Below are 15,384 nucleotides of genomic sequence, written 5' to 3' on the forward strand. Positions count from 1 at the left end.
CTTTAAACTAATCAGAAATGCACTCTATACATTGCTAATGTGGTAAATGACTATTCTAGCTGCAAATGTCTGGTTTTTGGTGCAATATCTCCATAGGTGTATAGAGGCCCATTTCCAGCAACTCTCACTCCAGTGTTCTAATGGTACAATGTGTTTGCTCATTGCCTCAGAAGGCTAATGGATGATTAGAAAACCCTTGTACAATCATGTTAGCACAGCTGAAAACAGTTGAGCTCTTTAGAGAAGCTATAAAACTGACCTTCCTTTGAGCAGATTGAGTTTCTGGAGCATCACATTTGTGGGGTCGATTAAATGCTCAAAATGGCCAGAAAAATGTCTCGACTATATTTTCTATTCATTTTACAACTTATGGTGGTAAATAAAAGTGTGACTTTTCATGGAAAACACAAAATTGTCTGGGTGACCCCAAACTTTTGAACGGTAGTGTAGGAGCAAAAGTACTGGGATGATAATGGAAAGGTCACACTGTCAAGTGATAGTGGTGCTGTTCTCTCTCTCGTAGTTATTGGATAAAGGCTTACCCAGCATGCAGCAGCCCCTGCTGCAGATCATCTACAGCCTGCTAAGTCACATGGACCTGGCAGCTATTCAAGTTAAAGCCTTCAATGTGGAGGTGCTCAAAACCATTGAGAAGTTTGTACATGTAAGTTTCACCTTCAGAATGGATCCTGCACCTTGACGGTGTGATCCATTACTTACCGTATGGCACAGAGTTCTATAATTTTGGGGTATTACAATACAAAACAGCCTTACGATATTTAAAAGTGCATTTAGTAATGGAATACGATGATCTACCATGTATGGCGCCTTCCCCCATGAACATTTACATTTTGTAGTGTTTCAACATGGAACTGAAACGAACTTAAATGGGATTATTGTTATGATTCAACACAAGATAGGCCATAATATTTAAAAATCTATACAGCCTACACTTTCCACTCCACTGGCCTTTGAGTGGCAAGCCATTTGAAATTTGGATGCAACACACTGCCAAAAGAAACCCATATAAGTGGAAAAGGGTTCTCTGGTCTGATTAGACCAAAACGTTTTTTGTGTTTTTTGTGTTTTTTGTTTTTGCCTAAGTGCTACAATTGGATGAAATCCTTCAGAGTGGTTCAGAACCAAGAAAAATATCTTAGAATATGAATTGGGATTCTTGAAAGTTGCTGTTCACCAGTGGTCTCCATTCCAACCTGACAGAGCTTGAAAGATTTTCCCAAGAAGAATGAACAGCATTCATATGTGTAAGGCTGACAGAGACAAATCCCAGAAAACTTGCAGCTTTAATTGCGACCAAATGTGTTGGTGAATACCAGTGCAACCAACAAATGTCTGCTCTTTTTTAATTAGCTTTTATGTCACAATAAAAATATTTTGCACCATGAAATTGTAGACACTGTGTGATTTTGAAAAAGTAAAAATACAAGTCCCAATTAAGACCATTTGAACCAAGGAGAATAAAGTCATTTTCAGTAAATTTGTTTGTGTATGAATGTGTGTGTTTTTCAGACAGTTCACTGGAAGGAGGCCCTGAATGTGCTGAAGCTAGTGGTGTCTCGCTCAGCTAGTTTGTCCCTGCCGTCCTATGCTCACGGGGATTTGGTCAACCTGGAGGTGAGCCGCATGATGTGGGATGGCTCATCCAAAGCTCTGCCTGGCAAAACAATGGAGTTCCACTTTGATATTTCTGAGGTAAGACTAGGACAGTTTCACTCGCTAAATTCAAAGTTCTTTGTTGGCCGTGAACTGTTGTTTGATGTGCATGTAGCTGATCATAATTCCAACCAAAGTCAGTAAGTAGTATTCCCACGAAGCCTGAGATAGGAACAGCAGTTGAGTGATGGTATGAAGATGATATTGAGTCTTTCAAACCACATGGCCAATGGCATAAATGTCTCCACATTCTTGTTGAGTTTTGGCTCTGCTACCAAGCTGCATTTTCAAAAACAGAACACTTTGATTTATTTCATTCAACTGCATACATATTCTGTTATTACAACCCCGATTCCAAAAAAGTTGGGACAAAGTACAAATTGTAAATAAAAACGGAATGCAATGATGTGGAAGTTTCAAAATTCCATATTTTATTCAGAATAGAACATAGATGACATATCAAATGTTTAAAGTGAGAAAATGTATCATTTAAAGAGAAAAATTAGGTGATTTTAAATTTCATGACAACAACACATCTCAAAAAAGTTGGGACAAGGCCATGTTTACCTCTGTGAGACATCCCCTTTTCTCTTTACAACAGTCTGTAAACGTCTGGGGACTGAGGAGACAAGTTGCTCAAGTTTAGGGATAGGAATGTTAACCCATTCTTGTCTAATGTAGGATTCTAGTTGCTCAACTGTCTTAGGTCTTTTTTGTCGTATCTTCCGTTTTATGATGCGCCAAATGTTTTCTATGGGTGAAAGATCTGGACTGCAGGCTGGCCAGTTCAGTACCCGGACCCTTCTTCTACGCAGCCATGATGCTGTAATTGATGCAGTATGTGGTTTGACATTGTCATGTTGGAAAATGCAAGGTCTTCCCTGAAAGAGACGTCGTCTGGATGGGAGCATATGTTGCTCTAGAATCTGGATATACCTTTCAGCATTGATGGTGTCTTTCCAGATGTGTAAGCTGCCCATGCCACACGCACTAATGCAACCCCATACCATCAGAGATGCAGGCTTCTGAACTGAGCGCTGATAACAACTTGGGTCGTCCTTCTCCTCTTTAGTCCGAATGACACGGCGTCCCTGATTTCCATAAAGAACTTCAAATTTTGATTCGTCTGACCACAGAACAGTTTTCCACTTTGCCGCAGTCCATTTTAAATGAGCCTTGGCCCAGAGAAGACGTCTGCGCTTCTGGATCATGTTTAGATACGGCTTCATCTTTGAACTATAGAGTTTTAGCTGGCAACGGCGGATGGCACGGTGAATTGTGTTCACAGATAATGTTCTCTGGAAATATTCCTGAGCCCATTTTGTGATTTCCAATACAGAAGCATGCCTGTATGTGATGCAGTGCCGTCTAAGGGCCCGAAGATCGCGGGCACCCAGTATGGTTTTCCGGCCTCGACCCTTACGCACAGAGATTCTTCCAGATTCTCTGAATCTTTTGATGATATTATGCGCTGTAGATGATGATATGTTCAAACTCTTTGCAATTTTACACTGTCGAACTCCTTTCTGATATTGCTCCACTATTTGTCGGTGCAGAATTAGGGGGATTGGTGATCCTCTTCCCATCTTTACTTCTGAGAGCCGCTGCCACTCCAAGATGCTCTTTTTATACCCAGTCATGTTAATGACCTATTGCCAATTGACCTAATGAGTTGCAATTTGGTCCTCCAGCTGTTCCTTTTTTGTACCTTTAACTTTTCCAGCCTCTTATTGCCCCTGTCCCAACTTTTTTGAGATGTGTTGCTGTCATGAAATTTCAAATGAGCCAATATTTGGCATGAAATTTCAAAATGTTTCACTTTCGACATTTGATATGTTGTCTATGTTCTATTGTGAATACAATATCAGTTTTTGAGATTTGTAAATTATTGCATTCCGTTTTTATTGACAATTTGTACTTTGTCCCAACTTTTTTGGAATCAGGGTTATTATTTTGGTCAGAGCACAGGTGCGTCTCCAAAGGAAATGTTTATGAAGAAAAAGGTCTGGTAACTTTCTAAGGAGACACTATAAAACCGGCTGATGTTTTTAAACAAATGACGAGTTTAAACAGATTATATAAACAAATTCAGGCTAAAGAAGTTAAGATCTGCCAGCCAAATTCATTTGGAATGTTTAAAGGTTTAGTAGCAAATGTATCAAGATGTCAGACCTGTGTTTGGAGTGGAGTACTGGAGATCAGTGTGTGAGGGGGTTTGAGAACCAAGTCTAAATTGTGTGGAGGAGGCCCTCATAGTTCTGTAAAATTATTTCAGACTTAAAAAGGTCAAGAAAATGTTTCTGTCTGACTTCAAACGGCATGAGGGAAGCAGAGTAACTTGCAAAGAGTTATTCTTTGTGGTTTTACGCAATGGATTGTGCGAATATAACAGGATGGTTTTGATCTGCACGAGGAACGATGCACCACTCTGTTATTAATGTAGATCCTATTCGTTTTGTTCCCCAAAACAAAACCTTTAGGGCCTTATGAGCATGTTATGTATAGTACATTTTGCATATTTGTGTTATGTACTGAACACAGGAAGCACTCTGTTTCCCAGAGCACAGTCTCAGGCTCTTGTATGGCCTAATGAAAGCAGGAATATCCGGTCCAGATGGAATAAGTGCAGACTGATAAAAGCCTTGGTAATTATGCTGTTTTCCACATGGAATTACAGTGCTTATCGACACAAAGGCTAAGACTGCCGACCCTGTTTGGGGACAGTTTATTGCCATTTAGACAGTAAATGACTTCTTTCATCTTATACAGTTCAGTCAATTAATGAAATTATTTCACTCACTCTCACAAAACAAGCTTGTAACACTCTTCATTACAAAGATTCATGGTTACCAGAAAGTGTACCCCAGTACAGTTATGTCTACAGCACCACAAAACCTTATCAGTTATATATATATATATATATATATATATATATATATATATATATAGGAGGACACTCTAGATGACACTGCCTCTGAGCCACAGTTTTAAGTCTTTAGGGACTTTGACTTCCTTGACGTGGAGCTGTGCCTATATATATATCTCATCTCATCTCATTATCTCTAGCCGCTTTATCCTGTTCTACAGGGTCGCAGGCAAGCTGGAGTCTATCCCAGCTGACTACGGGCGAAAGGCGGGGTACACCCTGGACAAGTCGCCAGGTCATCACAGGGCTGACACATAGACACAGACAACCATTCACACTCACATTCACACCTACGGTCAATTTAGAGTCAGCAGTTAACCGAACCTGCATGTCTTTGAACTGTGGGGGAAACCGGAGCACCCAGAGGAAACCCACGCAGACACGGGGAGAACATGCAAACTCCACACAGAAAGGCCCTCGCCGGCCATGGGGCTCGAACCCAGACCTTCTTGCTGTGAGGCGACAGCGCTAACCACTACACCACCGTGCCGCTGCCTATATATATCTCATGGTTTTCCCCAAAGCGTTTGAGCGTATCGGGCCTGATACGCTTGCTCTGCCTGCCGATACGCTTAGTCGCTTTAGTTAAAATCCGATACGCTTAGGTTTATACCGATATGTTAAATGTCCTACCCACAAGTAACTAGATACATAGGAGAGCAAATAACAGATCCATTTACATATTGATTGATATTTGTGTTAAATAAGCGCTCTTTTTCCCCAATGTTTGTGTTGATTCTGTCAAAGTAATATGTCGGCGTGGTATGATGTAAAGAAACTAATCTGTTGGCTATGTCAAGATCACGTGTTCAAACCGTCCAGTAAAAATATAGAAAGAAAACGTCAGACATCCCGGAATTTTCCGATTCATTATAAGCGATCTCATTGGCTGCCGATGTTGTCCCCGACCAGACGGTAAAAGCTGACTGATTTTAATCACAAAAGTTTGACCTGGTCTATTATCATTCATGAATGTGTTTATAAGTACATAATCTTTCTGCCAACTTAAATGTATGAATTAAGTTCTCTTTTCCGGGCAGCACGGTGGTGTAGTGGTTAGCGCTGTCGCCTCACAGCAAGAAGGTCCGGGTTCGAGCCCCGTGGCCGGCGAGGGCCTTTCTGTGTGGAGTTTGCATGTTCTCCCCGTGTCCGCGTGGGTTTCCTCCGGGTGCTCCGGTTTCCCCCACAGTCCAAAGACATGCAGGTTAGGTTAACTGGTGACTCTAAATTGACCGTAGGTGTGAGTGTGAATGGTTGTCTGTGTCTATGTGTCAGCCCTGTGATGACCTGGCGACTTGTCCAGGGTGTACCCCGCCTTTCGCCTGTAGTCAGCTGGGATAGGCTCCAGCTTGCCTGCGACCCTGTAGAACAGGATAAAGCGGCTACAGATAATGAGATGAGATGTTTTAATCTTTAATCTAGTCCATTTAATAAAGTGCCAAAATTTAAACTTTATAATATGTAGTTGCCTTACTTTTCTTTTCAGTGTATCTTAGTTATACATATATTATGGCAATTGCATCAGAAACATTCTAAATCATTACAGTTATAGTAATACAGCAACTTACTTTAAGGTGGCAGGTCTTAGGTTCAGATCCCTTTGTGATCAACAGGAGGTCATGATGATCGATTCTCTTCATTGGGTTGCATAAGATGGAGCAAACCACTGTTCATATTTTCGTGCACATTTTTGTTACAACACTACTCGATCATAGATAATTAAGGGATCCCCGTAGATTTTCAATCTATCATATACCTCAGTAATCTATAACAGAACAGTTTAACTTGCATGTTGAACTTTAAGGTGAAGTTTCAAACATGTATACATTAATACTATTTGGTCAAAAATCATTGAAACACTGGGAAAATCTATCCTATAATTATGTATCTAAAACCTCTCAGAGACCCTGAAAATGCACCTGAGAGCATCTATTTTCAAAAAATTTTCCGGGGGGCATGCCCCCACACCCCCCTAGTTTCGCTTCATGCCGTTGGCGCTCAATTGTCTGTGTATTATCATGCCAGAATTTAGGGCTTTAATTTTTTTTCTGGGGAAAACGCTGATATATATACACGTGTGTGTGTGTAGACACCGGTGATTGGACGTCGGTATGATGAACTGCAGGGTAGAGGAGGTAGAGATGGAAAAGCCCGTGCCATTGCAGTGACCCGGAGCACCTCGTCCACCTCGTCTGGCTCAAGCTCCAACCCTGTCCTAGTGCCTGTCAGCTGGAAGAAGCCACAATCCTCACAGGTGAGACATGGATATTAGTGTCATACCTCTTCCATGCCTTCTGAATGCACATTTTAAATACACATTTAATTTTTACCTCCGCCAAGGAGGTTGTTTTCGGTAGCGTTTGTTTGTTTGTTTGTCTGTCTGTCTGTCTGTCTGTTAGCAACATTTCGGAAAAATTAATGAACGGATTGCTCTGAAATTTTTTCCAGAGGTGTGACTGGGCACAAGTAACAATCCATTAAATTTTGGCGGTGATCCAGATCACCTTCTGGATCCCGGATTTTTTTAAAGGATTAATTTTTTCCCCATTGAACTGAATGGGCGCACGACGCAAAAAACAGATTTTTCCTTCTGTAGGCCAAACCATAAGGTGTAAAGTCATGAAACTTGGTACACTGATAGAGGAGTGGACCCTGATTGATTTCATCAAGTTTCATGTTGGTACATCTCACGCTCTAGCGCCACCAACTGATCACAATCTTACATGCGTTCATGCACGTAACTTTTGATCCGTATGTCCGATTTTCATAAGTCTGGTGCCGTTGGAATCCTTGGAGCTAGACGATTCCAACGCACCCTATGATGTCATTCTCCGCCTCATTAGATTTTCCGCCATTTTGAATTTTGTCCAAAGTGAAGGTAGAGTGACCCTGGCCGCATGTTTTGTCCGATCATCACGAAACTTGGCACACATGATCTCCAGTCCATGCTTAATGAATGATATTCGTTTCGCTCTCATAAGTCGAAGCATTCGCCCGTGGCAGCCAATCAAAATCGATGGCGAAGCCACCAAACAGGAAGTGGCTCATATCATGGAAACGCTTTGACGTATCAAGACCATATTTAGTGGCATGACTTTGGACACCATCCAAACTACCCTCATCAAATATGGTGTCATTGGGCCACTAGGGGGCGTCACAATTAGCAAAAACATATTTTGGCTCATATCTCAGAAACGCTTTGACATATCAAGACCATATTTGTTGAGATGACTTTCGGCACCAGTTCATGTACCCTCATCAAATGTGGTGTCATTTGGCCACTAGGGGGCGCCACAATGAGCAAAAACGTGTCATATCTCTTTACGGATTTAGAATTACATCTAAATTTTCATGTTAGTGATGCTCTGGGATGTCCCTGTAAAGAACCTTGCCAGCCTGTCATCTCCGTATGAGAATCCGCCTTGTGTCTTGGCCAAACTTTCGCATGTTGACACAAAACTTGTTGTGTGGGCGTGCGGTCGCCTCTCCTGCCGGGTCGCCATGGCGGCGCACCTGAGCAAGCACACTTTCGCATTTTCTCTGGAAATGCATTTTAGTTATTATTATTACCTCCGCCAAGGAGGTTATGTTTTCGGTAGCGTTGGTTTGTTTGTTTGTTGGTTTGTCTGTTAGCAACATTACAGAAAAAGTAATGAACGGATTGCTCTGAAATTTTTTCCAGAGGTGTGACTGGGCACAAGTAACAATCCATTAAATTTTGGCGGTGATCCGGATCACCTTCTGGATCCCGGATTTTTTTTAAAGGATTCTTGGCGGAGGTCTGCGCTCTCCAAGTGCTTTTCTAGTTACATTTTACATCTGATTTAGCTCACATATACTTTTCAGAATATTATCAAAAGCTTTTTTTTTTAATATTCAGGAGCTTTTTTAAAAGTTGTAATAATGCATATGAACACATATTTTGAGAATTAAAGCCGAAATGAAAGCAAACTGTTAGTATTACGCTCCTTGTGTTTGTTCTCACTGTTGCTTTAAAAATGATTTCTCAAGTGCTGTTCTGAGATCAGTTTACAATATACGTATGTATAATAAATGATAAGCGGAAGCTGTTTAAGTTAGTATATTCGCTTCCCCTCTGGAGTAGACTTATGACAGTCTCCTTTGTGTTCTCAGAAGCGAACACGTGAGAAGCTGGTGAACGTGCTGTCTCTGTGCGGCCAGGAGGTCGGCCTCAGCAAGAACCCGTCTGTAAGTGATCACTCCATCCCTTTTATTACCATGAATCTGAGCTGTATCATATGATGTTAATAAAATTACCCATAAGACTGTGCCTACTATGGCACCACCTGATTTTGACAATGATGGGGTTTATTACGGAATTTTAAATTTGATTTGTCCCCATTAAATTTATGTGATTTAACTGAGTCAATGTTTTGTTTGTTTGTTTGTTTGTTTTTGTTTTTTCTGCCAGGTGATCTTCTCCTCCTGTGGTGATCTGGACCTCATGGAACGCCAGCCCAGCCAGGTGTCCTCCGAGGATGGTACACGAGAGGACACTCTGGATGACACTGCCTCTGAGCAGCAATTTCGAGTCTTTAGGGACTTTGACTTCCTTGACGTGGAGCTGGAAGATGGAGAGGTAACGACAGATAGAGCTTATTGTTCAGCTTAATCTGTGTCTTCAGTTAGAAACAGTAATTGTTCGAAAACATATCCTTGTGCATGCACAGATCACATAATGTATAGCGGTTGTTAATGAGTTTTTCACAAACAGATTTTGACATCAGCTTGACAGTATTATTGCAGAAAATTATGGTACACTTTAATTACCTGGTTTTATTCTTATTATAATTTCTAAAATAAAAAAAAAACTTGCCATTTCTGCAGTACCTGTTTCTCTTTCTTTTCATTTCCTTTCCCTGGTGGTGTATTAACAGTCTTCATTTGATGTCTTCTCTAACATGGTTTGCTTTATCACTTTCTTGCTGTGTGGATAACATTGTCTCTCTTTTTCTCCTGTGCTGCCCAGGAACTGCAGGTAAGCATGTGTGTGCCAGTGACTGACCTAGAGAATGACAGTGGCCTGTCTGCTGTAGGTGCATAGAAGCACTCTGTGTGTGTGTGTGTGTGTGTGTGTGTGTGTGTGTGTGTGTGTGTGTGTGTGTGTGTGTGTGTGTGTGTTATAGTCAGGGTTGTAGCTGCAAGTTCTTAGGAATAGAACATTGAACTGACTTTTCATTTGATTTCTTGTCATAAATGTCAGCAAGTGGCCAAGTTATATAAGTAGTGCTAGACATTAAAGTCTTATTTTATATAGAGGTTTCAAAAATGTAACAAATTCCTCAGCAGTACAGTTTCGAAATGAAAATACAGTCTACACGTGTGCATGTGTTCTTTAGCATGTGAGATAAAGCAAACAGTAAAAGGTTAAAAGAAGACCAATTAGGCATCTATTCTGTCAAATGTGTCTTTAAACAGGCTGTTGCAGTGAATCTTTTCGTACACTAAGGTGTGTTTATGGACGTGTGTTGCAGGGTGAGAGCATGGACAACTTTAACTGGGGAGTTCGGCGGCGCTCTCTGGACAGCACAGACCTGACGGAGCTGCTGGAGGAAAGTCAGCACTCGGACAGCACACCTAGCCTCGGGCCCCTTGATCCCCAGCACGACTCAGATGACTCATCTGAGGAAGAGTCAAACTCCACCAGCCAGAGTCTCTCGCATCACTCGCAACTCGTACGGGACACAGTTATTGCAAAACTTCTTTTTATGCCTCCGCCACTGTAAGGTGCAGGAGGCATTATGTTTTCGGGTTGTCCGTCCGTGCGTCCGTCCCGAGACCTTGTGAACGCGATATCTCAAAGGCTAATGAAAGGAATTTCACCAAACTTTCACCATTTGTGTGCTTTGGGACAAACATGAACTGATTAGATTTTGAGATCAAAAAGTCTAAGGTCAAGGTCACTGTGAGGTCAAATGTCTGTCCGAGAACCTTGTGAACACAATATCTCCAAGGCAGATGAAAGGAATTTCGCCACACTTTCACCATTTGTGCATTTGGGGACAAAGATAAACTGATTAGATTTTGAGATCAAAAGGTCTAAGGTCAAGGTCACTGTGAGGTCAAATGTCTGTCCGAAAACCTTGTGAACACAATAGGGGTGTTCACACGGCACATATTTGCATCGATGCTGCACCGATGTATTTTGTTGCGATATATCTTACACCGGTGTAAATTTTGTGGAGCGTTCACATGTCACAAACCTGCTTACTAGAGAGAAGCGTGTTAGCACCGGTGCAGCCCCACTTGCGTTCACATGGCAGTTTTTCGCGACCGTGCTATACGTAGTTATTACATAGCGGGCATTGCATAATTTACGATACTATTATTGCGCGCAAATGCGAATATGCAAGCTTGAACAACTGTACTTCCTTTTCCCGGTTGTCATTGGCATCACCAAGCGCCGGGAAAACAACGTGGATGAAGACACCAGTGTTGCCAGATACTGCTGACGTCTTTCCCAGCCCAAAATATGTTCATGCACTTAAAACCGCCCAATCTGGCAACACTGGAAGACACGCAGTTCTGTTGTTGTTGATATTCGCCATTTTGGAAGCGCAAAATACTAGGATGCAAATTATGCAATGCCCGTATGTAATCAACTCTCCTCACGCGTAGCGAGTCTACACCTGTAGCGTTCAGACGTCCCATTTTATATCGGTGCTGCCCCGCAAACTAGCATTTACTCTGGAGTAAATTTCTTAAACCACCTCCCGAGCAGGGTTAGATTTGCACCGGTTTAAGCAGCTTTCAGGGGCTACACTGGTATAACTTTGTACCATGTGAACGCTCTACCGGGGCAGCCCCGGTGCTACACCGGAGTAAAAGTTGCCGTGTGAACACCCCTAATATCTCCAAGGCAGATACAAGTAATTTCACCAGGTCAAGATTACTGTGAGGTCAAATGTCCATCCCCAAATCACAACTTAATAAGGCGTGTAGTCTACCGGGTGGAGGCATCCCCATCAACACCGTTGGCGTTGAGTTCTATCTAGTTTTTTTTTTTTTAATTGGTGCACATTTAAACAGAGTAACAGTCTCTTTTAATATTTCTCTCACCCTTTCAGACAATGAACCTGTCTCCTTCAGAGGACACCAATCATACTGACTCTTTGTCCACGTCGTATGACACATCTGCTGACCCAAACTCTCTGAATGCAACCACACCAGGCATGGGGATGTCTCTTCCAGATGACACCATCATTCCACCTGTGAGTAAGATTTTGCCTGGCATTTCTTTTTCTGCTAACTGTTTAAAGATCTGTGAAGGAATGGTTGAATTTTCTTTTTTTTTTTCATAATTACCCCTTTCAAAATGCATTTTATTTAAAATCCTATATTACAAAGATTAGGACTGGATCATTTTGACCAAATAATAACAAGTAAAACTATTAGAAATGTCTGGTATTTGTAAAAAAATTAAATTTGTCCAGGACGTTTTTTGTTTTCATATAAATTTTAGAAATATGTTACTACAAAATCATGGCTGGGGGCTATATTGCTAATACATTTCTAATGACTAAACAGAACATAAGAGTTAACGGGAAATAAGAAGGCAGGGATTATTGACTCCATGTTGTGCATTTTTATATAGCCACTGCCTGAAGATGAGGGCAGTCATGTCCAGGAGGATGACTTGTTGTTTTGTGTGAGTGAGCTGCCTCCGGGGTTTGACTGTGGCTCCAGCTTCACTTTGGATATTCCGCGAGAACCTGATCGATCAGAGGTGGAACTGGACCCGAGTTTTCTGCAGGGGTATGCTGATATGCTGCTGCTTTCAACCAAACTTCTCATCTCATTTCATTATCTCTAGCCGCTTTATCCTGTTCTACAGGGTCGCAGGCAAGCTGGAGCCTATCCCAGCTGACTACGGGCGAAAGGCGGGGTACACCCTGGACAAGTCGCCAGGTCATCACAGGGCTGACACATAGACACAGACAACCATTCACACTCACATTCACACCTACGGTCAGAGTCACCAGTTAGAGTCACCAGTTAACCAGTTAGAGTCACCAGTTAACCTAACCTGCATGTCTTTGGACTGTGGGGGAAACCGGAGCACCCGGAGGAAACCCACACGGACACGGGGAGAACATGCAAACTCCGCACAGAAAGGCCCTCGCCAGCCACAGGGCTCGAACCCAGACCTTCTTGCTGTGAGGCAACAGCGCTAACCACTACACCACCGTGCCGCCCCTCAACCAAACTTACTTTTGTAAATAAATAAATGAATGAATGAATAAATAATAATAATAATAATAGTAATTTCTTATTTCTGTTGTGGCTTTTGCATATTTCAAGTGTCAGGTGTTCAATTTGCCAAATACAGAAGAGTAAGAATTTTAAAGAAAACCCAAAATAAGTGTCTTAGTATGATGTCAGGCCTCTACGAGCCACCAGAGTGACTTCAGCGTACCTTAGTATGAATTATACAGTTCTCTGGAACTGTAATGGAGGAATGAACACCATTCTTCCAAAAGATATTCCCTCAACTGCTATTTTTGATGAAAATGGTAGCAAGCATCAGTGTTGTAGTCGAGTCACTAAACCTCAAGTCCGAGTCCAGTCTCGAGTCCCCAGTGTTCAAGTACAGGTCATTTAAAGGAAATTTCGAGTCAAGTCCAAGTCGAGTCCACTATTGATCCGAGCCGAGTCTGAGAACAACTTGACGGCGGCTGTTTTAGTGCCATTAACATTAGTTTATTCCTGAACATGATGTATGAACAGGTGAATGTGCTTCTCTTTGTCAGGGAGTGCGAAGTATTCTGTCAGAGATGGTTGGGAGACGGATGTAAGTGCAGAAGGTGTGTTTATTAATACCAGTGAAAACTTGTAAACGATCCAGAACGGCAGGCAAAATCGTAAAACAGTGAAACGGGCAATAGGTCGAGCGAGGCACAAACAGGCTATCGTAGACTCAAAGAATCAAAGACGAGAAACAGGAAATCAGGGATCAAGAAACCAAACAAGGAAATGAGGCTTGGTAATGTGTCAGCAACGCAACTCAATACTTTGCAAAGTAAGCGCGTTTTCACAGTTTTTATATAGGCGCACTGATTGCGCCTTAATCCTCTGCAGGTGCAAGTCGTCTACAGCGTGCACGTGAGAGTCCGCTTGGCGCACACGCTGTCCAGATCGCGCTTGAGTCTATCTGATGCACACGCCAAGGTGCGCAGGTGTGACACTCTTGCACGAAATTAGTACAAAAATTAATGTAGATATAAATATCTTATGCCAGATTAGTATGGCATGTTACAAAAAATAAAGGAAAAATCCGAGTCCTCGTCTCCAATTTACGAGTCCGAATGCAGTTAATGCACGAGTCCAAGGGATCAGTGCTCAAGTCCAAGTCAAGTCACAAGTCCTTAAAATTAGGGCATGAGTCGGACTCGAGTACTACAGGCCTGGAGAGCACTGTCTAACGCTTCAGTCCAAAATGTCCCATAGAGCTTCAATTGGACTGAGATCTGAAGGCAAATGAATTATATAATTTTCATACTCATAAAACCATTAAGCTCAGGATGTGGACATTGTCATCCTGGAATAGACCACTGGATCAAGATAGAAATGTTTCATCATAGGATAAAGGCAGTCAGTCAGAATAACTTGATTGATTTTCAGTGATTCTTCCCTCAAAGGGGACAAGTGGACCCAAACCATGTCCGCAAAATGACCCCAGAGTATAACAGAGCTTCCAGACCCTCTCACTGTAAGGGTCGAGCATTCTGGCCTGTACATTCTCTTGGTGTACGCCACACATTCACCCACCCACATGTCGAGAATATGGTGAAGGAAAAGAATGCCTCATCTGACCATATCACTTTTTTCCCACATCTACAGACCACTGCCAGAGTTCACAGGGTTTTGCACCACTGAATTATCAAATATGTATTTGTAATGAGGTGTTTATGCCCTGCAACCCTACTACAGTGCTCAGCGTAAATGAGTGCACCCCCTTTGAAAAGTAACATTTGAAACAATATCTCAATGAACACAAACAATTTCCAAAATGTTGACAAGACAAAGTTTAATATAACATCTGTTTAACTAATAACGTGAAAGTAAGGTTAATAATATAACTTAGATTACACATTTTTCAGTTTTACTCAAATTAAAGTGGTGCAAAAATGAGTACACCCCACAACAAAAACTACTACATCTAGTACTTTGTATGGCCTCCATGATTTTTAATGACAGCACCAAGTCTTCTAGGCATGGAATGAACAAGTTGGCGACATTTTGCAACATCAATCTTTTTCCATTCTTCAACAACGACCTCTTTTAGTGACTGGATGCTGGATGGAGAGTGATGCTCAACTTGTCTCTTCAGAATTCCCCGTAGGTGTTCGATTGGGTTCAGATCAGGAGACATACTTGGCCACTGAATCACTTTCACCTTGTTCTTCTTCAGAAATCCAACAGTGGCCTTAGATGTGTGTTTAGTCATGTTGGAGAAGTGCACGACGACCAAGGGCACGGAGTGATGGTAGCATCTTCTCTTTCAGTATAGAGCAATACATCTGTGAATTCATGATGCCATCAATGAAATGCAGCTCCCCGACGCCAGCAGCACTCATGCAGCCCCACATAAGGACACTGCCACCACCATGTTTCACTGTAGGCAGCAGGCATTTTTCTTTGTATTCCTCACCTTTGCGACGCCATACAGTTTTGAAGCCATCAGTTCCAAAAACATTTATCTTGGTCTCATCGCTCCAGAGTATAGAGTCCCAGTAGTCTTCATCTTTGTCAGCACGGGCCCA

The 15,384-nt window shown here is 42.0% G+C and overlaps 1 protein-coding gene across 6 annotated transcripts in view; it reads left to right on the top strand.

Moving 5' to 3' along the window:
- Positions 1-15,384, top strand: part of fryb (furry homolog b (Drosophila)) — a 230,849-nt gene that overhangs the window by 203,061 nt on the left and 12,404 nt on the right. For all 6 annotated transcript variants that reach the window (XM_060908228.1, XM_060908222.1, XM_060908225.1 and 3 more), the window contains exons 47-54: positions 524-664; positions 1,531-1,713; positions 6,690-6,854; positions 8,735-8,809; positions 9,033-9,200; positions 10,096-10,296; positions 11,689-11,832; positions 12,216-12,376. In XM_060908228.1, the coding sequence (XP_060764211.1) occupies positions 524-664; positions 1,531-1,713; positions 6,690-6,854; positions 8,735-8,809; positions 9,033-9,200; positions 10,096-10,296; positions 11,689-11,832; positions 12,216-12,376 (1,238 nt within the window). The remainder of the gene's footprint in view (positions 1-523; positions 665-1,530; positions 1,714-6,689; positions 6,855-8,734; positions 8,810-9,032; positions 9,201-10,095; positions 10,297-11,688; positions 11,833-12,215; positions 12,377-15,384) is intronic.

This window comes from Neoarius graeffei, chromosome 25, assembly GCF_027579695.1.
Source record: "Neoarius graeffei isolate fNeoGra1 chromosome 25, fNeoGra1.pri, whole genome shotgun sequence".
NCBI classification, from domain to species: domain Eukaryota; kingdom Metazoa; phylum Chordata; class Actinopteri; order Siluriformes; family Ariidae; genus Neoarius; species Neoarius graeffei.